The following is a 26,207-nucleotide window of genomic DNA, read 5'->3' as shown; positions in this document are numbered from 1 at the left end:
GCATGAACTATTTGTTAATAGCACACTGATATTATCGACTATAACAACTGTAGCCCAGGTAATTCGCTGCTACTTTATGCGAATGAAGTATTGAGGATATTAACCAGCTAATTTAACCATTTTGGCAAATCAAAACACTATTTTTTTTTGCCAATCAATAATTTGAGTGATTCAGAGCCCCCCCCCCCCCTCTAATCCTACCATCTTATATCAAAACGTGTGTGCATTTGCAATATATATCATATACTTTAATTAAACCAACCACAATAATCGCCATGCTTTTGTTTGTATTTGAGGTTTTTACAATTAGTTACTGTAGTTTTACCCCTGGTTAGTTAAAGCGCTTGGCCTTTAATAGGAATTTTCCTTTTTCCTTGTCATAGGTCAAATTGGGTCAACTGGCTTCATAACCACTACTAGGTATCCTCATGCTGCTAACAGTTCTAGGCACCTGGGTCACACGACTGGAGCAGCACTAATACACAAAAGTCAAAGCACGAATGTCAGTAATCTAGAATCATGTAAAAGATACCGTAGTCACGGCGACACATTACAAGTTATTCAGACGACGCCGCCGCACGACCAAATGAGCATAAGGGGAGACCGTCAAACATCCACCTCAGTTAGTGATCACGTTACACTCGCGGGTCGGTCCGCTACTTCAGTGGCCAGACCCTACTTGCGCCGAGCGGATCGCCAGACAGAAAAGCCTTACCCCTGCCAGTACTGCGGACTCTCCTTTAAGCAGCCGTGCTACCTGAGGTGCCACGAGAGAATCCATACGGGGGAGAAACCCTATCAGTGTAAATTCTGCCCAAAGACATTTCGACTCAGTAACTTCTTGAGACAGCACATGATGACTCATACGGGGGAACGCCCTTATAGCTGTGACTATTGCTCCAAAAGGTTTCGGCAAAAGCCACATTTAAAGGATCACGAGAAAACTCACAAAAGATGATGAATATGATTAAAAAAATCCAGTCAAGGGATGACGGTACTGACATCTTTAAGTATATGTTATATAGAAAATTTAAAAACAAAACTTTTTTGATCAAGTTATACCAGCCTTCATAGATTATTCCGTCATTGAGTCATTGATGAGTCCTGCCCCATCCCCCCTCGCCACTTCTTCCGTCTCCTCCTGCCTGCCTATAGTTCAGGTTCCTACACAATTTTTCGTCGTCATTAAAGTTCTGATGACGTACATATTTATTAATTGCATCAGTGAATTTGTCAGTTTCACATTCCTTTCAGTATTAAAAATGGAAGTAAGTTTGGTCGCTGTTATCCAGGTTTTGTGATATCACAGATTATATTACTGTTTTTTTATAACTGTGATATATCACTGATTTTAAGCAGGTTAGATGTCAGATAGAGTAGGAATACATTAATCTTATCTGATAATAGTTAATTCCAAATGTATTTATGCTGCATACTTGTCTATGGATACAATAGATTTGACATAGATGGATGTCATGTGGGTAATGTTGGGTTATCCAGCGGCCAGATGAGGTAACTAACTGTATGGATGGCTCCTCACAGTGGAACAGCCCTCTGTGAACATTTCCAGAAAACATATATATACCAAGTGAACATCCTAATTTTGGATTGTGCCTGCAATACTGAATAACAGGGGAAGGCCCCAAGCATGTATTGTAAAGTACTATAGGGCCCGAGAGGGATAATGTGGCCCTGCCGATGGGATCGTGATTGTGCAGTAAATTTTAGGTATCTACAGTAAAGTGAGTACATGTATTTAAAGCACAGTAAACTCTGCAGTGAACACAGAGAGGATCATCATTTCTGCTGGAGACATTTTAGATAGAACATGTATAAAAGAAAAATGGAGTTGTTTTGAATTCTTTCGAAAGAGCAAGAGCTCTAAGACCAAATAAAGATCATGTTACTCAAATGTTGAAATTAATTTTGGCTTTACCTATGATGTCTTATATTCATGTTTGGACATTCTTGGATTGAACCGTGTTGTTACTAATGTAACTCTCATAATATACATTTTTTATATACTTTTTGTAACTTAGAGTATCTGCTGTCTGGTCATAGGCATGGCCATACCTCATACCTAATGGATAGACAACCTATTGGTGTACAGCCCCATGTATGTCAATATGATCCTCAAACTACCAAGAAAAGTGCAATTTACAAAGTTGGCTAAGATTGTCCATTCCATCAGATTCCTCCCTGCCCTTCTCCATCCCCTCCCCTGCCCCCCCCCTCACCTCTCTCTCCTTCTCTGTAACTCCTGCATTCAAGATTCAAGGGTTCTTTTTTTCTGTAGTGTACATGATGGAACAATTTTGGCCATTCAGTGTATTGTCCTGATCAGTGGCGTTTAGGCGAGACTTAAATTCACACAAGACTAAATGAATTGGCCAAGATGAGCCTAAAACTACTAACAAATATGTGCAATTCAATACAACTGCAAGTCCCACAGGAATTCCTATTCCCTGCTCCCCCCTATGACTATTTCTCACCTCATATGGGTATAAATGCTGTAGCCCCTACAAGGATGATAGGTGAAGGGAAAGTACCACTCTTTACAGCTCATCAAATACAACATAAATTTCAAAACATTCATAGAACCTTTATTTACTCAAACGAACTGTTGCGTTAAAGACCAAAATTTGTCACAATCTCACCTTCTCTCAATATCTTCATTACTGTATATCCATGGCGCTCACATTCAACAAGTTTTGCATAAAAAAGGTCATCCTTTCACACCCCCCCCCATCAGCATCTTCCGTTTTCTACATCAATTCATAGAGGTCCTCATCTATTTCCTGTATTTTCTGTCCCAAATTAGGACTAAATGACCAATCAAGTATTGGATCAAGCCCACAACCCCAGGACGGAAATCAAAATAGACTTCTGGACCAACTACTAGAGCCAATGGAAGGGTCCTCACCTCCAGAAGTCAATCAACCACTCCTCCTCAATGAGCAGTCTAACTCCCCTACCCCGGAGGAGGAGGATATAAGACAAGAGAGGGGGATGCCTAACCTCAAATGTAGATACTGTTCCGAGGTGTTCTTGTACCCCTCGAGGCTCAAAATACACGAGACTAAACACACGGGGGAGAGACGTTACCAGTGTGCCATCTGCGGGCGACGGTTTAGATTACAAAGCAATAAGATCACCCACGAGAAAATCCACTCGGACGTCCGTCCGTTTCAGTGTACATTTTGTGGGAAACGTTTCAGGCAGCAATCGGTGCTCAAAGCTCACGAGCGGATTCACACTGGAGAGAGGCCGTATAGTTGTGGAATATGTGGGAAGGCTTTCAAACAGCAGGGACATGTGAAGGAACATACAAAGAAACACAACAAACCCATGATTCTTTAATAATTGAATGATTGGTAATTATCAATACCAACGTTTGGTACATTGGTATTGAACAGAAATTATGTGACCAGTTATCTATACTAAGGAGAGGCCACAAAGAGATATATGCTAGAATGGACCAAACAAGACAAAGTATTTTAAGAGGGTTATTTCTGGAACTGTAAATTAGTGTCATGAGCTCTTAATTGTGACGAATGACAGAGGAAGACTAAATACACACCCAATTGCGCAATACAATAATATAATGTATCGTACTATAAATATAATGTAAAACATAAATAAATATTGTTTCTTATATAATATTACTTGGTACAATGATGTATGATTACAATTTTGTTGTTAATATTGTTTAATATTACAATACAATGGTAATTGTATACTAGCATGTCAAGCGGTTGAAATGAATGGCAAGGCTTCTCATCAAACCTATCAATAGATACTGTAGATATTTATCTTTATAATTGAATGGTATTCCTACCATTGTCCTATATTTTTATTCCCCTGATTGGGTGATATTCATATGCAGCATGACCTATCCTATAATAATAATAATAATAAATGAGACTTATATAGTGCCAAATCAGTAGACAAAAGAACAAGTGAAAAGATGGGTCTTAAGTAGACTTTGAATGTAGAAAGTGTAGAGCATGTTCTAATGTGATCTGGTAACTTGTTCCAGAGATAAGAGCCAGAGTATTTGAAGCTTCTGTAACCATAGGTCTTCATAACTGGATGGTGTGGTGGTCACTTTCCATCACTGTGCCATGTAAGATTGTTTTTAAAAGCTGTTGACAAGACCTCTGCTTCATCTAAGTTAAAAGGAGAAGGGGGTCGAAACTTTCACCCAAAGCTGTTTGGCATTAGATATATAGACCGTTGCTCACATCCTTCCCACTCTACCCCGCCCCATCCATCCCCTCCCCCACCCCAACCTTATTTATTCCTCATTCACAAAACCAGAATGGAAACAATAACAATTCAAACTACAGCTTAAGGTTTGTCCAAGTAGTCTACTGAAAACTATAATATCACATAGGTTGCTGGATCCATTTATTAGCTTTGCTTTGGTCATCACATTTAGTTAGGACCCCAATTGCACATACTGTAGGGGTCAGTACAGCTCTCTGCCCAACTGTTTATGGGGGTTATCTGCACTAGGCTGCTAAATTTTGAACAATTTATTACCCCTCCAAACATTGGTCACAATGCTGTATAGATGGCGCTATTGACTTTTACTCTAATTCAACATTTGCCCTCTGCGGATGCTGAATTCTCTCATCTGCTTGTAATTAACATCTCTAGCATTCAAACAGGAACTAGGATGATGCTTAGAGGACTTCAAGAAGGTGGTGCAGTACAAATATGGAATTGGGGGCGCTAACCAAATGTGGAACTTGGGGGCGCTATACAAATTTGGGAATGGAAGCATTCATCCTCCCAGTGGATTTGAACAAAGTAATTAAAGTCTCAATACGTGTTCGCTAATGAATTTCGGAAAACAGACTTCCGAAGCAGATTCAGTGTTCCTTATACTCTGACCAGGTGGGTTTAATGGAGAAAAGCTGTCGCAATGGAAAGAGAGAAATTTATTTTCTGTTGCCCTTCTGGCATTAATGATTCACCGTAAAGTCACTGCAACCGCCCGTATCAGCATGTTCATTACACAAATGTAACCCATATTTACTAGTAGACTGAAAGAAAGATAATATTCAAGAGAAATGATCTAAGACAAGCTACCCACGAAAGTGAAAGTACTTCCTACTGTAGGCCTAATGGTCGTTAACAAAGCAGAGAGATTTGATTGGCACATGATCTGTTGGGTGGGGCTTGCAAATTTTGATAGAAGTTTGTAGAATCTACTATCTGGAGAATTTTATTCAGCTCAAAATGTTTAATGACAGATATCTCAATAATAATAATGATTATTAAGATGAAAATTGCATAGAACGGTATTATTTGCACTGAGCTTTTAGGGCAGTAGGCTGGAAAGGTCGAAGTTCAAATTTGACAAACACACATTGCGACTTAAAGAATGTAGCTAAAACCTTCAAAGTAACATGGTTGACTGAATATTTTACCCAATTCCTGACATATCACTTGAATTATTAAGCTAAAAGCCACTAAAATTAAGTATCCCATTTGCTGTACTAGCAAATCGTAGCCAAGCAAAACCATCCAAGAAAACCAGAAACTTATAAACAGCTCTTTCTTCGTTTCCTATAGGCATGCCTGCAGTACTTTATGTGTGAATGTGAAACCTACTTCATTTGTATCACTCACTCACCTGACTTGGTAATAATAACATGTTGTATGTACATTGACAGACATACAGAAGTGGCTGAGGATGTGACATATCACGTGACAGTTCATAGCTTGCCTACAGTGATAACGTTACTTGAGTCTTGAAGACGTAACAACACATGATAGTTACCAGAAGTCTCTAGTCAGTGGCGGAGCGTCCATACAGTCAGGGGGGCGGATGCCCCCCCCCCCTGACGGACTCAAATGGACAGCTGGCGCCCTTTTCAGCTTTTTACCACTTACTTATTGGCAATTATTGACTCTTTTATTGCGCATTTTTCACATTTTGTTGGCGATGACACCTATTTATTCTTCGTTTATCTGCAAATTAGCAAGGCCCGGAAAAGGTCATTTCCGGCGATCTAGGGAGTATCTTTACTCAAACAATTTCTGTACGCTCCGCGCCAACCTGTGGTGGCGCTCCGCTTAGATAAAGTCGAAAGCGCCCCTACAGACCATTCTCGCCCCCTCTGACAAGTACCCCTAGCTTTGCCACTGTCTCTAGTAATCATCTAGCTAAGGAAACGTAAAGCTTCTTGGTGTTTAATAACAAATCCCTGTATTTTTTTTAATTATTTCTTTTTTATTTATTCACATGAAGTCACAAATGACATTGTTCACAACAAAGAATTGATTCACAATAGAAAGAAATGTTATCGTTTCGTTTATTTCCATCCAACTTAGGGCCAATTCATGACGAGAATTATCAGAGCCAACAACCGAAAGTCCATATTACAGCTTACCCACAATGCAACAACGGGACCAGGGCAACATTTTACCCTTCAAACACCGATCAACAATATCATAGACAAGAGACTGAAAGGACAGAGACAATTGGCATAGAAGAAAACACTAGGAAACACACAGGAACACATGATCCAATTACCACTGGAACTCACTGGCTGCCACTGGGTAGCCAAAGGAGTAGGCCATTTGAGCCCCGATTCAAGTGCAACTTCTGCGAGGCCACTTTTGCCTTCCGGTCCAAACTAAAAATACATGAGACAAAGCATACTGGAGAAAGAAAGTACCACTGCGAAATTTGTGGGAAAAAATTTGCTCAGCTGAGCAACAAAATGACCCATTACTCAATCCACACAGGAGCTAGACCGTTCCAATGCGGATATTGCAAGAAGACCTTTCGGTTGCAGTCTGCGCTGACGGTTCATAACCGCATCCACACTGGGGAGCGGCCTTTTGTGTGCCCTACATGTGGCAGTGCTTTCAAACAGCAGGGCCATCTCCGGGAACACAGAAAGACGCATTTAAAATCATGAAAATAAATACTTTTACAAAACTTTTTTTTGAGTGGTGGTGGACACTGAACTTTAAAACAAACCCACAAAGTGTTTACTTTAAAATCAGGTTTCAGCATTGATAAAACAACAGATATGGTCAAAGATTTGACCTTAAAGGAGATTTTAATATCAGGAAATAATAATTTCATAAGTTGGTCACAGAGGCGGTTCGTTGAATCAGGACATCCCAATATGTCCTGGAACAAATAAGGGTATGGTTACGATATTTTGAACCAACTGACCACGTCATGTATAATAGAACTCTGTATTTTTTACATTTATAGCTTAATTAAGTGCACTTAATAAAGTAGCCTTAGGATGAGGGGTCACCCCCCCCCCACTGTTACCTTTGAACCGGGAACCCCTGAGACCCTAGCTATGCCACTGGTTGGTCTCAAACTCTCAATGTTGTGTCACCCACAGATGTGTTTTTGAATTGCTGTTACTCTCACCTACTGTAAACAGCAAGTTTAAGGAGTTAAATAAAATAAAATCTTTATTATTTGGTGTGAAAGTTTATTACTTTAAATAAACTTAAGCTAATGAACTACATTGGTATCTGGGTTTTAATACCAGTACAAGTTTCACCAAAAGCAATGCATGAAACTTATTTTATATATATTATTGTAACAGCGGCAAACAAGTGGGAAATTTGAGTAATTGTTAGGCCTTTGATATTAACATTTTAATTATTTCTCTTTGATAGCTGTTATGTGTAATTGTTTTCAGTGACCTTCATGTATCAATAATTACAGTTATTTTCACAACCTTATGATGGCATATCTGCTCACATTCTTCATTTCTATGTTATGTGATACATTTCCTGAAATACATACTAGCTTCAAATCAATGCAGCAACTGCAAATATCAGCAAAGGAAAAAACAGAACATAAGGACAAACAAAAGAGCATTTCAAGAACTACAATTGCTCCTCAAGAGCCACCCTGTGATGAGCCACTCCTTCCCCTCTCACTGCCCTCCTTTCATCTTCCCTCTTCTCCTTCCCTCTTCCCATCCCTTCTTCCCTCTCCCACCCCTACTTCCCTCTCCCCACCCCTTCTTCCCTCTCCACACCCATACTTCCCTCTCACCACCCCTCCTTCCCTCTCCCTACCCCTTTTTCCCTCTCCTGACCCCTTCTCCCCTCTCCTGACCCCTTCTCCCCTCTCCCGACCCCTTCTCCCCTCTCCCCACCCCTTCTTCCCTAGCTCTCCCCTTATATTTATTCCCTTCACCCATTTAATATTGAATCCAGAAGAGGATAGATTTGAAAGACATATTGCAATTGAAATGTCATGAAATCATTTTTTCTAAAATCTCAAAATGGTCATTCTGACTGGGACGCTGCCGAGTCCGAGGCACTGCAGGCTCTGCTAGGTTGCCTTGCCGAGTTCCTCTGGGCTGCAAAATATGCTAATTTCACCTAAATCCCCAAACTGTATAAAGCTTGGTTCAAGGCTCCAGCTACAGCCGGGTGGATCACCAGGTTTGGTAGCAGTTTATGGCCCAGTTCGCCCCTGGTCAAGCCTCCTCCAGTGACGATGTTAATTAATTAAATGCAATGATATTAATGATAGTGAAACTATTTTTCAATCATGATATAATGCAATGATCATAATAATGGTGGTACAGTAGTAATGGTGAATAGCAGTAATATATCACATCACAGGTTGGCAAAGTATGCCCCCCCCCCACCCCTTTAAGTGCAGCCTACAGATGTATGACAAGAAAAATATGTGAATAATTTGGGGAGTTTATAAAGGCCCATAGACTACTTTTGATAGGATATTTCAATATAACAGATGGACAATGCACAGGAGTATGTACATTCTTTAGTGCTGTGGCAAGCGGATTGGGTACCAAATTTCATGGTGCCCCCACCCCCCCTCCCCCTAAGATTCTTTTAGTGCCCACCTGCTGTATAATATTAAACCATTTGATGATGCTTACATGTAACAATGATTATTACTGTTGATGATATTCCAGGATATGGAATAGTGGTAACCATGCCGATATTATGCCGATGTTGTCTCGTTTTTTTTTCATCCAGTAGTGCTCCTACAACCTCAGCCATTATCTAAACAGAAACCAGGTCTCTTGCAGCTGATCTCCCATTCTGAAATGTTTCACCGTGGACAAGCCGATGATGTGCATCCCTTCAATTCCAGTTTAACCCTAAGGAATAATCTGCCTCCCAGAAATTTAGCAGGGGTAGATCATCATGTTCAAGGACAGGACGGTTTCAGTCTGCAAAGCGAATACAGCTATGCTAACAGAGTTGCTTCCAAACTTTACCTCCAGAAAAGGATAGAAACACAATCTGCAAAGTTTGCTTGTAGAATCTGTCAAAAACCTTTCGACGATTACCAGACAAAGATGAATCACGAAGTATCCCACAAGTGTCGTTACTGCCGCAAGGAGTTCCTCCAGATCAAACACAAGGAACATCACGAGATGATCCACGGTAGGGATCGACCTCACAAGTGTCGGTTCTGTGGAAACGGATTCAGGGATCAGACCACCAGAGCCCAACACGAACGGATTCATACCGGCGAGAAGCCTTTCAAATGTCGATACTGCGAGATGCGGTTCCCGCATCGCGAGAGTAAGCGAAGACATGAGAGAAAACATATCATCGCTCCCAGCTAGCAGCACAGAGGACATCAATTATTTTCTACTTTCTCTTGGAACTTGATGAGAAGGTTAAACTTTGGAGGGAAAAAACAATACCCGTTATCATGGGCATTCAAGTCAAAATAAACTTTTGAAATAATTTATTGAGTATCGGTATTTTGTTGGACACAATGGTTCGAGCAGTTCTCCCTTTGATACATTGTGGGTTGCCACTGACAGAATTTTTAGGGATCGGCATCCAGTCATCATTTTTTAATTTTTTTATTGTAAGGTGGGGGGGGGGGGGTATCCACTCCAGTTACAAGCTATCTTCAATAGGCTGAATAGGCAGTTTCAATTTGTACCTTGATGTGAATTGTTGTAATGTAACAGGGTCAGGATGGGGGTGGGTCTAAGGAGAGGGTGCATGGGGTGTTAATGCATGACCATGTGTTAAGATAAATGACCAATGTTGATCATTATTAACAAGAAAGTCTTAAAGTACATTGAAAAGACATGTCACTGACTATGTAATTTTCTGGTTTATTGTATATTGCAATCTTCAATTTGATATATAATTTTTTATAGACACAAATAGTTTGCTCCGGAGAGCAGCATTCCAATGTTACATCATCACAAACATTAAACCCCACTACCGATAATATGCAGTACGAATGTCAAAAGACATGTGAACCACAGGCATGCATTTTCATGTTCTGCAAAAGTTGTATATTAATATTCTACCATGTTAGTGTGAGAATCCTGCTCAGATTTAACCCACACTACGTTAATTTACTGCTGTTACATTGAATATGCATAGATTGTCAGTTTCACATATTTAGTGAACAAAATGTCAAATTAATTTTTTACAAATAGATTTCACACTCGCTAGAAACAAATGCCATACACTTCATTATCCATGTTTGTTAAAATGCAAAACATTTTTCATCACAGTGAGTGGTATATATCATAATTACATGCAGATTCAGAGGTTTTTTTCTTTGCGGATATTCAAAGAATCGTGATTGTCATGGGTGCTGGAAGATTCACACAAAAGTACATTTCTACCAATGTAGCACAGATATTTGTATATTCAATATCATCAGCATTAAACCCAAATATGCTAAAAAATTAAAAAACAGAAGGTCAGTCATGCTCAAAATCTTAACACTCATTTTTGAGCCACCTTCATCTTCTTAATAAGCTTCATCGTGATCAGGACTGTGCTGCTAGACTTGTAACAAAAGTAAAAAAACACCAACACATAACACCAATTCTTAAAGATCTTCACTGGCTTAGAATTGCTGACAGAATCAATTATAAAATTCTTGTCCTTGCGTTCAAAGCAAGGAATGGTCTATCCCCAGTTAACCTACAAGAGCTTCTTCAAGAATACAGACCTAGCAGGGTGCTTCGTTCAAGCGTACAACATATGCTATCTGTTCCTACTGTTCGCACTTCCACCTATGGGGAACGTTGCTTTGCTAGATCAGCTCCACAACTTTGGAACAATCTCCCTTTACATCTGACAACAATCCAGCATGTGTCAACTTTCCAGAAAGAACTCAAGACGTTCTTATTCATGAATACGTATCCATTTGTTTGATAACTGTTGTGTCCATTTTGGGTACTTTGCTCCTGCAGCGCTTCTGAGCATTTTTTTTTTACTGGATCAAAGCATTTTACAATTTCTTATGTTATTATTGTTATTATTTTACATTCACTGAGTCACATGTCTATGAAACTGAAATGAAAACTCAAAAGTTTGGATATATCATTTGGAGGGTCTGAACCCTTCAAGATGATACTTAGAAATAATCTCCAGAATTTTTTAGCACACTGAACTTGGAGGTACTACTTATGACTTGTTCTTACATTTCCACAGCTACATTATAAATATTTGCACATGCGTACGATTATGTAGGGAGAGACATAACAGTTAGGCAATTCCCAACTTTACCCCAATATTCCACAATTTAAATGCACATTTTCTTGCTCCACCACCACCCCACCCCATTCCACCCCTCTCCCATACTATTCTGCACATCAATACTACATGGCAGTACTGTAGAAATTGACACCAACACATTTGGGAACATGATGTATGCCCTTCTTGAGATAAACACATCTTGCCCAGGCAATATGGTGACAAACATGTCGTAAAGCTGATAGCGTCCTTATGGATTGATCTACATTGCCAATTCAACAAAGATAACACAGGGGTGTACCCAGGGAACAGAGGGCAAATTCCACTCTGCTTTTGTGGCACTTAAAAATTAGTTGTAAACATTATTTTGCTGAAAACAAGGTACACAGGGGCAAAAGCTTTTTACCCTTCATGGGATGGCATTCCTTCTTATGACAGATACTTTCATACGCACCGCTACTTTACGGTTGTATCTTCCCACTAACTGTCTCGGCAAGCCCCTATTACAAGAAATCCCAGGATGTCTTTACCATGTACTTGATATGGCACAAGATTCATTGTTATTCGGCCAGTAGAAAACACAATGCTGGTAAGAGAAGAGATGTATCAATAAATGTTAACTACTGTTACTACTGAATGTTCCCATCAAGATGAAATACATTTTTGCCTTCTACCTTGATGATTCATGTAAAACTTAAATATCCATGGCTTGCCTTCCTGAGTCTACTGGAGTTTCGGTCAGACTGCCAGTGGCACCTGGGATGGAAAGTTTCACCAGTTTTTTAACTTGTACCTCCAGATTCATTGGAGAAGATCGATTGGCCACCAGGATGGAATGTGGGCCACCATCTCACATCTGGCCCCGTTCGGGAGAACGACATGCAACAGCTCTCCTCGACTAAAGAAGACAGACAGAAAGCAATGAGGACTGGAGTTTGTCTTTACATGTCCAATGAAAAGTGACCAAAAATTGTAAAAATGAATCAAACTAAAACTGTCTAGCTTGTGGTTTGAAAAAAAGGCATATAGCACTAATAGAAACAAATCAAGCTGGGAATGTTATTATTTTACGATGCTACTGCAAATGTGGAGAAGCAGAATGGGCTCTAGAAAAGTAAACTCCCACAACTGTCAGTTAAATTCACATGAATTTGAACTCGCTCTAGCAATTTTTATGGTTTCAATTGATGTAAAAAAAACTTTCAGGTAAGAGATTGGTGCTTGACAAAAATCCGATCCCTCTAACCAATCAGCGGATGATTTTATACATTCTTTAATGCCAAAGCGCTTACCCCCTACACAGTGATCAAGACAAACTCTTCACATATAAACACAGACATTCCATAAAAAAAAATATTAAAAAAAATTCTCGAAAGTATTAGAGAAGTCCTGAAATATCATGCATCCACTAATATGTGGTTTGTCTCAAGTATGCTCACCCATAGGCTACTCTTAGCAGAGCTAAACCTGAGTTTCCCACTTGACTTCTGAACTTTCCGGCATTCCTTCCCTTTTCAGTCTTTATTGCACTTCCAGCTGGAATAACATCTGAGGAACTAACGGAAGAACATGGAAAAAAATTACCATAAATTTATCAATCGGGTGCTCAAGTATTTCCGCGGGATCGTTTCCGGTCCCAAAGAAGAATTCTCAATTTATGACAAACTAATAGAATACGTCAATGAATGATGGCAAAATGACTGGGATGTTATAAACAAACTTACAAAGAGGCAAGACATTTTTGGCCAGAGCGGGATAGGAACTAGCGATCTTACAATTACAACCCCTTGCTCTGCCACGCTATCCATGATTGTTAACCCTGAGGTCACTGGTTTGTACTCAGTTGTAGCAAAATATTTCTTGGGTTTTTGCAATTTAACTTAAACTTTTGTTGCTTAACTACCGACACTAAATAACATTTCGGAGAAGATTACACTAATTGATTATAGTAATTTGATAAACAATGTAAATGACTTTTATGCTAAACTTGGAAACTGAGGTGTTACCTTTTCAATTCCACAGGCATTAGTCTTTTCCTTATTACTCCAGTGTGATGTGTTCTGGCAGTTAGCTCCTGGCCGAGGTAACATCCTTTGCTGAAATCCACTGTCAATATTATAAAATTAAATTGCTATGGTTATGGAATATTATTGGGATCTGTGAAGATGAGTAGGGTGTCCAGATAATAAATTAGATGGACCACCTCAAGAAAATGCGAGGTGGTGAAGTATTTTGTTGTGAGTCACATTCAAGAATAATCTTGATACACAAAGAAATCTTCATATAGGTCAGTTTTGTTGCATTTATCCAAAATTTTGCAAATGAGGTTGTCCAGCAAGATGTATGTAGAATGATAAGGCCAGTCTGAACAGCTATTCCTGGGTGAAGGCTGTCAACATTTTGTGGGACAAAGAAATGTAATCTGTAAACAAGTTTCACAAGTTTTTATTTTTGTTTATTTTATCTATTTATTTATTAGCTCAGTGGTTAATGCCGGTGCCTTTCAATCATAAGGTCCAGAGTTCGAGTCACTCCAAGATTAATGTATGTCGTCCAGTTACAGAGTTGTTGACAATTGACAATTCATAATCATGGACGTTAAATATGAATCTAAGAGACTGACTTCGGTCAGCTTGCAGCTTTGATAAGCCAATGATGGCTTCTTCGTGGGTTCCTGCTTGCAGGAGGATCTAAAATACATACATTTATATTTTATGCAAGAAATCTCAGTTCATTAGTTCAAAAATATAACCTCACAAATTTTACACAATGGAATGTACTAATTTTTTTTTTTTAAATTAAACTATTGATTTTCACCTAAAATCTATTGCTATTTTGGTGGACTTGGTTTTACAAAAGTTTTTTTTATATGCTTGTTTGAGTATGGAACCAGCAGACACAGTAGCAAAACTAATCCCAAATGCAGTTTAAAGGAGCAAAAAAACACAGAAAACCATATAGAAATATTGCATCAACATTACCACCATTCAAAAAGACTAGATTGTCCTCCAGTGGCAGAGTATCACCAGGAGGGAGGTCGTCGACCCCTTCGGCCAGACCTAGCTGGTACCTGTATCGTCTGTACTCTTCCACGGAAACCACCTCTACCCCTCCAGCAACATCTGAGACTGCAGGAGAAACATTCCGTTTGTTCAACAACTGAAAATTGTAAATGTCATCTGTACTTTTAGCTTTGGCTGGGTGTGCTGTTCTCTTACAGTGTTCATTTATTTGTGTGACATTAGATGACGTATTGCAAGCACAATGTGTTGCTATATAAATGCATACTCCATGTTAGATGTACCTGTATAAATATTTTTCTAAGTTAATAAACACTAGAAAAACTGACTGGGAGCAAACAAAAAATAGCTACATAGATATCACCACCAACTTTGAGCTGCATAACACTGATGGCACTGGTTCAAATCCTGAGCTAGTCAAAGGAATTTCTGTGCTTTTTTCAGGCTTGTTTGTATTTTCCAAGAATCGGAACATTTCACACTAGCAGACTCGTGAAGCATTATTCCTGATATGGAAGACAATTTTCGAAAACATTCTTGACAATTTACACTACTGCAAGGAGGATAAAGTTGGCTTCCTTCCAATGGGAAAAATGCCTCAGAAGACCGCTAAGAATTATGAAAATAAGTGACTTTGAAATCATCCTTACAGAACATTCCTCAAACTCTAAATTCGACTCTGTAAAATGAGAGTGCTCTCACCTGATAGATTTGAAGGTGTCACAGATCTATACATGAAGGTGCTCAGCCTTGGGTCTGGAGTCCAAAAGCCGTTGAATGGTGGGAATTGCTTGTTGTCGAAAAGACACCGCACTTTAAAATCCGAGCTGACATCACAGAGTTCAACCTGAAATAAGTATAGAGAAAGAAGCTACATATAAGCAGCAATTCTTTTATGGGGAAATTCCTAACTTTTCCAATTAAAGGATGAGAGAAATCAAACAATTCTTGAAAATTTTCAAAAGTCAGACTGCAGCCAATTTTTTTTTTTTTTTTTGTGCTCCACTTTTCACATAACAGGCACTGTTAGTCTGCTGAGATTTGATATTGGTTCAGCCTTGTTCCAGCAGGATTTTAACAGAGCCTGCTACAGCTTTCCATGTTTAGCACAGTGAATTCTTACTTTTTGCAGACCATTCCACCACACTGAGTGTATGTTTCCCCTTCCTTTCAAACAGGTTTTTGAGTTGAAATTAATAAGTATTTCAATACTAGTAGAACATGCAGTAAAATCCCATCTGAAGCAAAGTAACTCATTAGTTTGTTAACTCAATAATAGCCTAAAATGTCAAATGCTATTCCTTTGTCGTTACTTCTTTTCAGGTTCAAATGGAAAATCTTATCCATTCTTTGAATCCACCCAATCAGACTAACCTTTCTTCTCAGTCGGTACATCTTTAAATGCTTGTGAAGATCTGGCAAGATTTTGGTGTCGCATTCGATATGGTACGTTGGTTCAGCTGGGTTGTCATGACGATAGATGAGAGCATCATAAAGGACTCTACCCTGTAATATAATACACATTAAGAAAGGTTGGGTTGTACAGAACAAGCTTTGGGTGTACTTCAATATGAGAAAAGTGGCACTTTCAGTTTCAGATAACATTTGATCAGAATTGGGGAAGAATGTGTTCTCATCAAACTGGTTTGACTCTTAAAGTTAAGCGTAACAGGTACTGACAAAATATTAATATGTATCAGATATTGCTATTGAACGGATTTACACACTTAGTGACAAATTGCTTGAGCTGTTTATTAGATTAAATCAAAATGAGTGCTGTCCAATGAGAACATTTGTCACAATGAGCTATCATGACCACTCGAACATTAAGGAACCAACTTCAGGGCATGAGCCATCATGACCCAAACACTATAGAACTACTGTACAGTAGATAATATTCACAAGCCACTTACAAACCTGAGTGGAACCACAGAACATTACTTGAGCAGTAAATGAAATGAACACAGACGAACCAGATACAGTACACAGCTGGCCATTATAACATTCAGCAACCAGCTGCAGTACATGAGCCATCATCACTTGAACATTTATGCAACATAAATTGTAAACAAACCATTATTACCTGCGCATTCAGGAACATAGTGTACATTGCTTTCACCCTTTCTTCTCCTTCAAGCATCTCCATATCATTTGTGATTACTCCTTGAAGCAGACTAGCTGCATCAACTCCAGCAATTTGCAATATTCCCCTATCTTTTAGCTCAACAACCCTGAGTGACTTTATCCCATTTGGATTTTCCTGATGTATTGACTTGCCACAAAATTGACACCTTTGCACTATGGGCAGTGTCTTGGATCCTTTCTTGAGCAATGATGACAGTTTAAAACCATTATGAGTTCCAACAGACTTCCAAGTGGTGTTGAGTATTTTAGCCAGATAACTCATGGTGTCTCAATTAGCTCTAGGCTGGTTTCACTTCAAATTGACGGCAGTATACATTACCTGCCAGAAAAGGGAAAGAAAACAAAATGATGAAAACCATGCAATATATATTAAAACATTGCCATACTAAGAGTGAGTTTGAGTATAAGGTAATGTGACCAGTACAGTATGTGCTTTCATCTCAGACTTCCAATTGCAATTCCACAAATGCTTACAAGTACAAACCTCACTGGTCAAAATCTGTTATCTGTTGATGTCCATGTTGCTCACACATTATGTGTTGAACTGAGAGAAATTTATTCAACAATTAGTGAAATTTGCCAAGTCAAAGTCTTAAGTGCTTCATAAATGGACCCACCATGCAACTTTACATTTTACAAGTTTGGCTCTCTAGTCAATCATTATCTTGAGTTGATCAAAACAGAATTGTTTGTGCATAAGATGCACTCAAATGTTATTTCTGAATTAGTGTACGGTCACCTCTATTCACACGGCAGGTGACTGAATAAGAGAAACATTGAATAAACTTCACCAGGCAGCTCTGGAATAACAGGAGGTGACAGTGATGACCTCACTTTACATACAGTACACCTGCAGAGTGAATAAGGCAATGCCTCATCTGTGATATCTTATGTCCCAGGCTGCTGGATTACGAAGAACTAAAATTTGCAAATAAGCAAAGCTATCATATACACAAGCCATACAAAGAAAACATACTGCCTTCATTCTCCTTCAGGTGTAGGGAGGATAACATGGTCCCGTCAATATTCTCAATGGCAGCTGGACTGAGGTAGAATGGGATTTTGAAAGCTTCATATTCTGTGTGTCTATAGTATTTATCCAAATTTTATAGACTTGTTTACCAGGTCTGAGAGAGGTGTTTCCTGAATTTGCATATAATGTTTACACATAACAAATACTGTGCTAAACATTGTTATTCACCGACTGCCAGGCAAATAGCCATAATGATAATGTAAACCATGATATCCAAGCAATACGTTATCAATTTTTGCTTTACAACATTACTTGTGTAGAATGTTTAAAGGGTGTGAAGACTCGCGCAAAAAGAAACGTCTAATGCCGGTAATTTGACCTAGTTTCGAATGAGGTGTAACAGAAGTTTTAAACGCCACCATCGGTCCCAGAAAAAACACACATAGCTTGCTACCGTCGGTAATTAGACACTAGTTTACAGTCAGTACATACAGCTGCGGTCAATACCCACAGCACAGCATACAAACAATACAGCGATGGACATCTCAGGTCCAGCTAAAGATAACAAATAAGGTATCACGTTTCAGCAGATTGTGGGATCTTCAAGGGTCGTGGAGACCTCCTATCCCGATGAGCCATTCCTTCAAACAGACTTGACTGAAGTTGAGGGGATGGCTGTCCAGGTAAATCCAATACTCTCTGCATTTTGTAGCGACACGAACAAAACGTCACTTGCAAGCAAGAAAGTTAACTTTTTCAGATGGCCGCACGCATTTTGGGGCGAGTCTTCAATGCCTTTAAACCTAGCAAATGTTGAAAAACTGATTGGAGGTACTGAAGGAAATATTAATATTAATTACGCTTTAATAGGAATGTTAACCATTTCTTAGAAAATGTGCATTAAATTCTAACAATCAAACAAATTTTTACAATGGATAACTTAAAGTAAATAACTTATGCTCGAAAGGCCCAAAGTTAGGCTAGTTTATAGTTTTTATACCCTACACAGACTGACAGAGTATTAATGAAAGTGATACTATAGTGCTACTGTTCTAGTGTTTAGGCCTAACTTAGTAATATGCCTAACGTTTGCGGTAGGATACTTTTAAGCTATCATACTACAGTTTAGTACGTACCAATGACATATGAATGTTCCTATGCTTTACTTTCAATCTCAAAGGTCTAGCAACACCGTTAAATGTGAGCTATCTAGACCTTAGGACCAAAGCCAGTTGTGACGAATGGCGTACCAACCAGTATCGTCCTGCTACAGTAGGTACTTTCGTGAAACCGGTCCACCACATACGACTCCAAGTTTATTATGAAATTATCAAAACAGCGCGCTTATTTCAATTAGTGTAGAGACCCTAAATTAGTGCAGTGAGGAATGTTTGGACCAAGTAACTATAACTACTTCTGCTACTACTAGCCCAGAGTAATAACTACTCTAGTGACATCGGAATTGATGAGCGCTTTGTGGGTAAAACCTGCTTTATGAGACGAGTTTGTTGGTAATGAAATAGGATAGAACGAATGAATGTAATTTGATTGACTGCAACTGAGTAAGTTAGTGTTGAATCATATTCGTAATCGTAGCACGTTACAGTACAACTTACAGTACAAGCACAGCATAACTTAGGCCCACATTAGGCTAGGCCTACAGTAGCACTGGCAGTAACATAACAGGGTACCTGGATTTAACTCTAAAAATTTCAAAATGAGCTACAACTGTTAATTGGTATAAAGCATAAAGCCATCCGTCTTCTTGTCATATTAAGTACAGTAGTCACTGGCATAGTGGCAGTGCTATTCATTGTTCTTACTCACATTCAATGTCTGTATTTCTACCTGAGCACTCGTTTACTCTTTCATTTGCCTTTTTATTTGTGTATCTAACCGTCTTAATTTGATTTGACTACAATTCTTTTTATTTGTCTTTGTAACTGAAGGCCTCTGGGAAGATAAGCTTTGGCTTACCTAGTCACCTAGTCACCCTCAGTTAAATAATATAAATAAAAAAATTTAAAAAAAAGTTATCTGCAGAGATACAAAGTTCACAAGTTTGATGCACAAAGCTTGAATATTTTACAAAGTGTTCTGTAATTGTAAAGTCAATTAAAATAAAACCTCATCATATGCACACTGTGGTTTGTAAAACTGTTAAATTATTGAACACTTGGACAGATAGTACTTTATATTATGCTGTAACGTTGTAATCACTAGCATTACAATTTACATACGTACAGGTAAGTGGCCTTCTGTTATAGGCCTATGCTGTATATTGCATTTACGCAGCTGTGTCAATTGGTAATTTCACAACTTATTCCATCATCATTTTTTTGCCAAATTCCAATAAGAACACCAGTTTTTTGTTTTGAATCCCCTTTTAGAGCCTGTATAACAAATTTAACTAACTTATAATGGTAAAGTTAATGCATACAATTTGCTTGCATGATACATTTTCACTCAAGATTTTACAAACTTTATACTTCTATGTCATTCTGAAGGCTTTTTAGCAGATCTTTGAGGGAATCATGTAGCTTAAAATATAACTACCACGATGCAAACTCGCACTGATCAGTATGCAATTGCAACTGAAAGAATATATTTGCCCTTTTCAATGCAAACTTATTGCATCATCCATACATGTACATACAACAAAGGATCACATACAATATAGCACAGGGAAAAAGAGCCTAGACATTTCAAGTTGATGTTGATATCATTCTAACAACTTTTATTCTATCCTTTTCTTTTAAGGGTGTCATGATGGAGACCAGTCAGTCATCTCAAAGTAGCAAGATCTCTCATTCAACCCCAAAGGGTACCAGTTCACCAGCATCTCAACCTCTTTCCAGATCAACACCAACCAATACCAAAAGTAAATATAACAGCAAGTCACATTCACCCATGAGAGAGACGAGTTATGGCAGCAATACTTTTCAAAGTTCATCCCGCTCGTTTGAAAATCCATCAGCATCCCCTCGGCCTAAGAATTCATCTGCTGATATGAATGAGACCGGTGAATCTACTAGATCGCTTTTATCTGTCTTATCTCATAGCAGTATTGATAGTTTGTCCACAGGGAGTCTCACCAACTCCTCCACGACAAGGTAGGATCATCTCAAACCTCTATTCTTTGCATATCTCACCGCCCCCCCCATACCTGTATACAGTTTACGTCAATTCCTCCCCCAGCTCCCCCACTTGCCTAAAAAAAAGACAGAGAAGAAACAGTGTTAAACAAAGTGTGCATATTTTAAATAGCAGTTTTGAGCAGTTATTTTTGGTTATGTTTAAAACTTTGAATATTGCAGTATCTTATAGACAATTACTCCTGTGGTGATATGAAATTGCCTTTACATTTCACTGTCTGTGATGATATGTTTGAACAATTTCTGTAATTGTATATTTAATTGTTTCAACAGCTCACCTGCAAGGAGGGGTACTGAACCACAAAAAGACAACCCCAACACAGATATCTCCAAGGATCCAGAACAGAACAATGGAAATGACAAAGAGTCTCCTCTCACCCCTTGGGAAAAGTGGCTGATTGAAAAGTCTAAGCTGGAAAGAAAGAAAGTGCGTGAAGAAGTCCGTCAGAAACTGGCCGACCTGAAAGCTAAAGAGGAGGAGGAAGAGAAGCAGAAGGAACGTAGGAGGTACATAGAGGGTCAAGTACGGGACTGGTTAAGAGCCAAGGAAAAAGACGAAAAACAGCAAAGGGCTAAACAGGACAGGAAGAAAAGACGGGAGCAAAAAGAAAAGATTTTAGTCAAACAGAAGAGGGTTGAGAAAGACAAGGTACGAAGATGAAATAGATGTGTCTGGTTTCAGGACATTGGAATTTATGATTAAGTGTGCACAATATCTGTGATTATATATCATAAAAAATATGTGCACATTTACTTTTGTCTGTATTACAGTACATGACTTTCATAGGATGCCTTCGATAGTGCACTAATTCTGTGTGGGAGTAGCCGGGGGGGGGGGGGGGGTATCTGTCTTTATATTGTTCTTTCTTGCTGACTAGCATTTTTGACACTGATATTGAAGACATGGAATAATTTAACCAGTACTGTAGGCTTATCGCATCCCAAAATGCTATTCAACTGCTATAAACTGGTCACAAATGTTATCCCCTATTTCAATCAATTGAAATTTTTTAACATGATCAATGTGCATTTCACCAAAAAGGTTTGAAATCGGGGGCTAGGAGGTCATCCAATTTTCAGTGGTATTGGAAATCTCGCATATCAAATTGCTATACAAATGCAAAGAGGTGTAGCAGTTTTGTTTTTACACAGGGACCATAGGATTTTATAGGGGACAAAATTCAAACCATTAAATTATTTCCTGCAAACGATTCCCCATTGCTCTGTTAATGCACAATTTCAATCATGTGCTTGTTTTCTGTGGCTGAAAGTTGACTGCTATTTGTAGACTAAATGCTTAGCTACTCCAAAGAAACAATACTAATAATTGGTAAAAGTATATCATGGGGGCAAAATGTTGACATAAATTTTTCATATTTATTTTTCCTTTTCCTTTTTTTGTTTTTGTTTTTTGGCCACAATATTTTGATAACCTCATTTATTTATAGGTGGATTTGAACTGATAACATCACAGATGTTACAACTTCTTCTGTTCAAGTTCATACTGTTCAAGTTTACCGCAATGCCAACCAACAAGTTATGGATAAAATCAAAATTCAACTGCTATAAACTGGTCAAAAATGTTATCCCCTATTTCAATCAATTGAAATTTTTTAATATGATCAATGTGCATTGACCAAATAGGTTTGACATTGGAGGCTACTGTAGCAGGTCATCCAATTTTCACTTGTTTCAAAATCTCGCACATAGTGGAACCACATCTATATGAAAACTATCACTCTGAAAATGTTAGGTGAGGGAAGGGAGCATGGCCTCATACCTCCACCCCCCCTCCACCCTCCCCCCACCTGTTGTCACTGAACCTGCATTTGTTTTTCCTCTTTTATTCAAACCAATGATGAGCTTTGACTGTATTTCATGTTCTTTTGGCAGACCAAGAGGCAAGAATGGCTTTGCAAGAAGAAAGAAGAGGAGAAGAAGTTAAGAGAAAAAGCCCAGGAGGAAAAACAGAGGACAGCATTAGAAGAGAGGATGAGGCAAGAGAAAGCTGATGAAGCGTTTAAGAAATGGAAAAAACAAGCCAAAAATAAACCAAAACCAGCAACGGGTAGCTTCTACGATACAGGTTAGTTTAAATTATGAAAAGCAAAAATCATCCCTCCGGAAGAAACTTGTTCGAGTTAACCTTGACATGTGATTCTAATCGATGTTGAAATCCCAAAATAATTTTATTCGTAAGCTTGATTAGTTAAGTTTCGTTTCAAATAAAAAGTACTGATCCAAAATTTTGGAAGTTTTCACATGAGGAATTGAACATTCTGCAGCAAAATGATATAATCGATCAGTCATAACAATTAATCTTGTCAATTCAACTTTTTGCAACAACCTGATTAACTGGCATCAGAATGTAATTAACTTATCATTTTGCAGCAAAATGATAAACTGCAGCAAAAATTGCACAGAAAGGATTGTAACATTTTGAGAGCACCTGCAATACTCCATAGAAACAGTAACTTTAATATAATCAGCAGAATTAACAATGAAAACAACTTCAACAAAAAACTTGAAGTAGCTTCAGTCTGAAGCCTTACAGACTTTTCAAATTGCTGCCCAGAGGAGCCCTATAGTAATACATTAAGTTTCTCGCCTCGACTCACCTCACCCCCCCCCCCCCTCGCGGCAAGCTTACTTTTACCAGAAAAGGCATGCAATGGAAATCCCAGTTGGTTTAAATCAAACAAGTCTGTCTAAAGCAAGATGCACCCTGAGGAATTTGGACATTGATTGTGAGCCTTTGTGAGGGACACATTAGGATTATGAACAATTGTCCAACAGACTATTGTACCATGACAGTAACAATAAATAACTTGATTACTCCTGCATCATGGGATTTCACCCTTGTAAGGTATGACAGTTACTGACAAATTTTAGATTGTGATCATGTCAAAGACAAAGTCAGACTTAACCGATACAATACTTAGAATCATCAAGCCTGACCATGTACGTCAGAGCACCATTGTTCAACAGCAAATAACTATAATAAGAAGTGTGCTTTGTGTGTTATCGAAGGAAATCTTATCGGAGAATGATTCTACACAATATATGCAATATCACACAAATAACGTATATGATAGTGAAAAAGATTGTCAGGCTGTGGAAATATTTTGTTGTTGTTTAAATGTGGTCTGTTTCCTCAGTCTTTTGTTTGCCTCCTTTAAGTTTGTTTTGTCTTTAAATTTGTCAGTGTAATTCGACTCTTACTTTTAGTTATAAGTTAATTTACGTGGATTGTATTTTTTAATCCAATTAATACAACATTCTAGTTTATCATTAAAGATGTTACAAATACAAAAAATGTTTTCTAAGAGGTTGAAAAAAGGGAAAAATCTGTAAAAGTATGTAGATCTGTATAACAATAGTGTCTTCATCTGAATCAAATATGTAAATCTTATAACATATTAGCACCTCTGGTTTAAATTTGTTTATACAGTAAATAATATAAAAAATAACAAATATTAAAGTGCTGTTATCATGAAATAAAACATGCTCAAGAGCACTGTACAAAAGAACCAATACCTGGAATATAAAATTACCAAACTTAAAAGAAACCTAAAAGTAATAACAACAGCAATAAAAGTAATAAATGATATAAGACAGGGTTATAAACCACAATAAAGAATATAAAAATAAAAAATACATAAAAAATGGGCGCAGTAATGTGAATAAAACAACGGAACAACATATATATGTTGAGTTTGTAAGGACTGTAGTCATCAAAGATTAGCAAGCATAAGCTTCAATCCATCTGTTTTAGCTGCTTCTCGATTTGAAATTGATGTTGATAAACTTTCCAAATGCTCAACTCCCATTACAATATATTGTAGCTTGTAGGCCATTTGCTTGATTACTAATGATGAGTTAATTATAACGTTTCAAATAATGAAGCAATTATAAAACATGTTGATAATTAAATCAAATTAAATTCATTTAAATGGTTATTAGTCACTCATTAATCCTAACATCATCATCATCAAGGTAGCCTTGAAGAAGCATACCAGAGATAAAGCATAATTTAAAAGCGTCTTCAAAATAAGCATAGGTATAGAAACATACTACTCCTCATATTTATCTTTTTTAGTATAAATGACATATTAAAACTAAAATTCTACCTAGTCATTATTTAACAATACCAGGGATGATAGGCAGGCCCTAAATATTTCAGCGGCCTATTAGTTGAAGTGAAATCTACATGACATTTATTGTTCATTTATCCTATATATTAATAAGCCAAAGGTTTGGTACCCTGTTAGGTACATTTGAAATTGACCACTTTCTCATCGCATATTGTATGGTGAAGACATGAATTTTTCAAATTTCTATGACTTTTTTTAAAGCTTCTGTTGGAGAACAGCAAAGTGAATGATGTCACCATGGTTTTTGTTTTCTTTATGATAGTTGAAGCATTTATACAAGTTGAATAAATAATATATCTAGTGTCTGAGAAACAACAAAAAGTGTCCGAGTGAATATGCAATATGATAGTGATGTTCTTTTTGTGTTGCTATTTTAGGAAATCTCAGAGGTAATCTCCATTCTGCTTCATCGTACTACAACCCTGTCCCATGGATGCCAAACGAAATCCCAGCAGCTTCAAAACCAGGCAAATCTTCTGGGTCTTCGACAAAAAGGAAAATCAGCAAGAAGAGAGAGAATGAAATCATTCAGTCTCCGCCGTTACTCTTCAAAGATAGATCGAATAATGACACTTTTAAGAAATGGGGTAGACCTAGGTAATATTCACAACAGAGGAGTATAATTTATGATCGATAAAACCTTTGTTAGCACAAATATTCAGATTTGAAGATGAGTAAGAGAAAGGGGAGGTGTAGGGAAAGAAGTAGAGCAATTCAATAGATTCTCCAACAGTTGGGGAAGCAAATTTCTGTTGTTTTTCTTTCCTTTTTCCTTGTTTTTCCCCTTGTTTATTTCTTCTTTCTTCTCTTCAGCTGCTTGAAAGGATCTGTATGATATAAGCTAGCATTTAGATGGAAAATGAAAGCAATTATGAACTGTAGCATTATCAAGACTAGAATTTCTTTTAAATGTTGCTGCTTTCATGATATTGATTGCATTGTTAAAGAGACTTCTAAAGGTGATTTTCAAATTATCTGTGAGTAAAATTAACTAAATTTGCAGTGGATTATCAACGTTTCTATGACAATTTAGTTGATGTAATTTATGGGTTTGTTCAGTCATTTGGAATTCTCAACATGATCGTAACTTACCAAAGCTTCACCTACAGATTTTCTTCTTCTTCCACCCATTGATCCTAACCCTGCCTCAGGAAATATTTCAAAGAAATTGCAATAATTTTGTAGTTGGCAGACATGTATGTAAACAGTTGTTTTTAAGCATTCTTTGTCCTGATTAATAAAGCTGGACGTTTTTGATCAA

At 37.9% G+C, this 26,207-nt stretch overlaps 3 protein-coding genes across 12 annotated transcripts in view; 2 read left to right on the top strand and 1 right to left on the bottom strand.

Moving 5' to 3' along the window:
• LOC139972975 (uncharacterized) overlaps positions 1-11,264 on the top strand; it is a 24,475-nt gene extending 13,211 nt beyond the window's left edge. The window contains exons 10-11 of one of the 7 annotated variants that reach the window (XM_071979478.1): positions 384-994; positions 2,822-2,838. In XM_071979478.1, the coding sequence (XP_071835579.1) occupies positions 384-958 (575 nt within the window). In that variant the 3' untranslated portion in view covers positions 959-994; positions 2,822-2,838. Of the gene's footprint in view, positions 1-383; positions 1,845-2,821; positions 3,654-6,345; positions 7,359-9,009 lie in introns of those variants that run through there. The other 6 variants (XM_071979651.1, XM_071979566.1, XM_071979737.1 and 3 more) reach the window with 6 other exon arrangements.
• On the bottom strand, positions 10,096-18,909 carry LOC139974382 (putative transferase CAF17 homolog, mitochondrial). The gene is made up of 8 exons (XM_071981538.1): positions 18,774-18,909; positions 16,603-16,983; positions 15,894-16,025; positions 15,222-15,366; positions 14,481-14,627; positions 13,506-13,605; positions 12,939-13,055; positions 10,096-12,397 (listed from the first exon to the last, which is right to left on the bottom strand). The coding sequence occupies exons 2-8, from the start codon at positions 16,924-16,926 to the stop codon at positions 12,301-12,303; spliced, it is 1,062 nt and encodes a 353-aa protein (XP_071837639.1). The 5' UTR covers positions 16,927-16,983; positions 18,774-18,909; the 3' UTR covers positions 10,096-12,300.
• Positions 18,774-26,207, top strand: LOC139973697 (uncharacterized). Of its 4 annotated transcripts, none has more exons than XM_071980570.1 (5): positions 18,774-18,909; positions 20,398-20,750; positions 21,066-21,441; positions 22,686-22,878; positions 25,324-26,207. In XM_071980570.1, the coding sequence occupies exons 1-5, from the start codon at positions 18,787-18,789 to the stop codon at positions 25,545-25,547; spliced, it is 1,269 nt and encodes a 422-aa protein (XP_071836671.1). In that variant the 5' UTR covers positions 18,774-18,786; the 3' UTR covers positions 25,548-26,207. The 4 variants fall into 4 exon arrangements, with proteins under 4 accessions (XP_071836671.1, XP_071836814.1, XP_071836737.1 ...); XM_071980713.1 differs by lacking the exon at positions 18,774-18,909 and adding an exon at positions 18,987-19,199; XM_071980636.1 differs by lacking the exon at positions 18,774-18,909 and adding an exon at positions 18,988-19,117.

This window comes from Apostichopus japonicus, chromosome 1, assembly GCF_037975245.1.
Source record: "Apostichopus japonicus isolate 1M-3 chromosome 1, ASM3797524v1, whole genome shotgun sequence".
NCBI lineage: Eukaryota > Metazoa > Echinodermata > Holothuroidea > Aspidochirotida > Stichopodidae > Apostichopus > Apostichopus japonicus.
Note: the sequence above shows the minus strand (reverse complement) of the source record. Positions and strands in the feature narration are given on the sequence as shown.

Coding starts and splice junctions, on each gene's coding strand:
- LOC139974382 (XM_071981538.1), bottom strand. CDS start 16,926: ATGAGTTATCTGGCTAAAATACTCAACACCACTTGGAAGTCTGTTGGA. Junction 16,026..16,602: donor CTATGTTCCTGAATGCGCAG/GTAATAATGGTT, acceptor ATTATATTACAG/GGTAGAGTCCTTTATGATGC. Junction 15,367..15,893: donor TGTACCGACTGAGAAGAAAG/GTTAGTCTGATT, acceptor TACTTATTTCAG/GTTGAACTCTGTGATGTCAG.
- LOC139973697 (XM_071980570.1), top strand. CDS start 18,787: ATGTTCCTATGCTTTACTTTCAATCTCAAAGGTCTAGCAACACCGTTA. Junction 20,751..21,065: donor ACCAACTCCTCCACGACAAG/GTAGGATCATCT, acceptor TTGTTTCAACAG/CTCACCTGCAAGGAGGGGTA. Junction 21,442..22,685: donor AGAGGGTTGAGAAAGACAAG/GTACGAAGATGA, acceptor TTCTTTTGGCAG/ACCAAGAGGCAAGAATGGCT.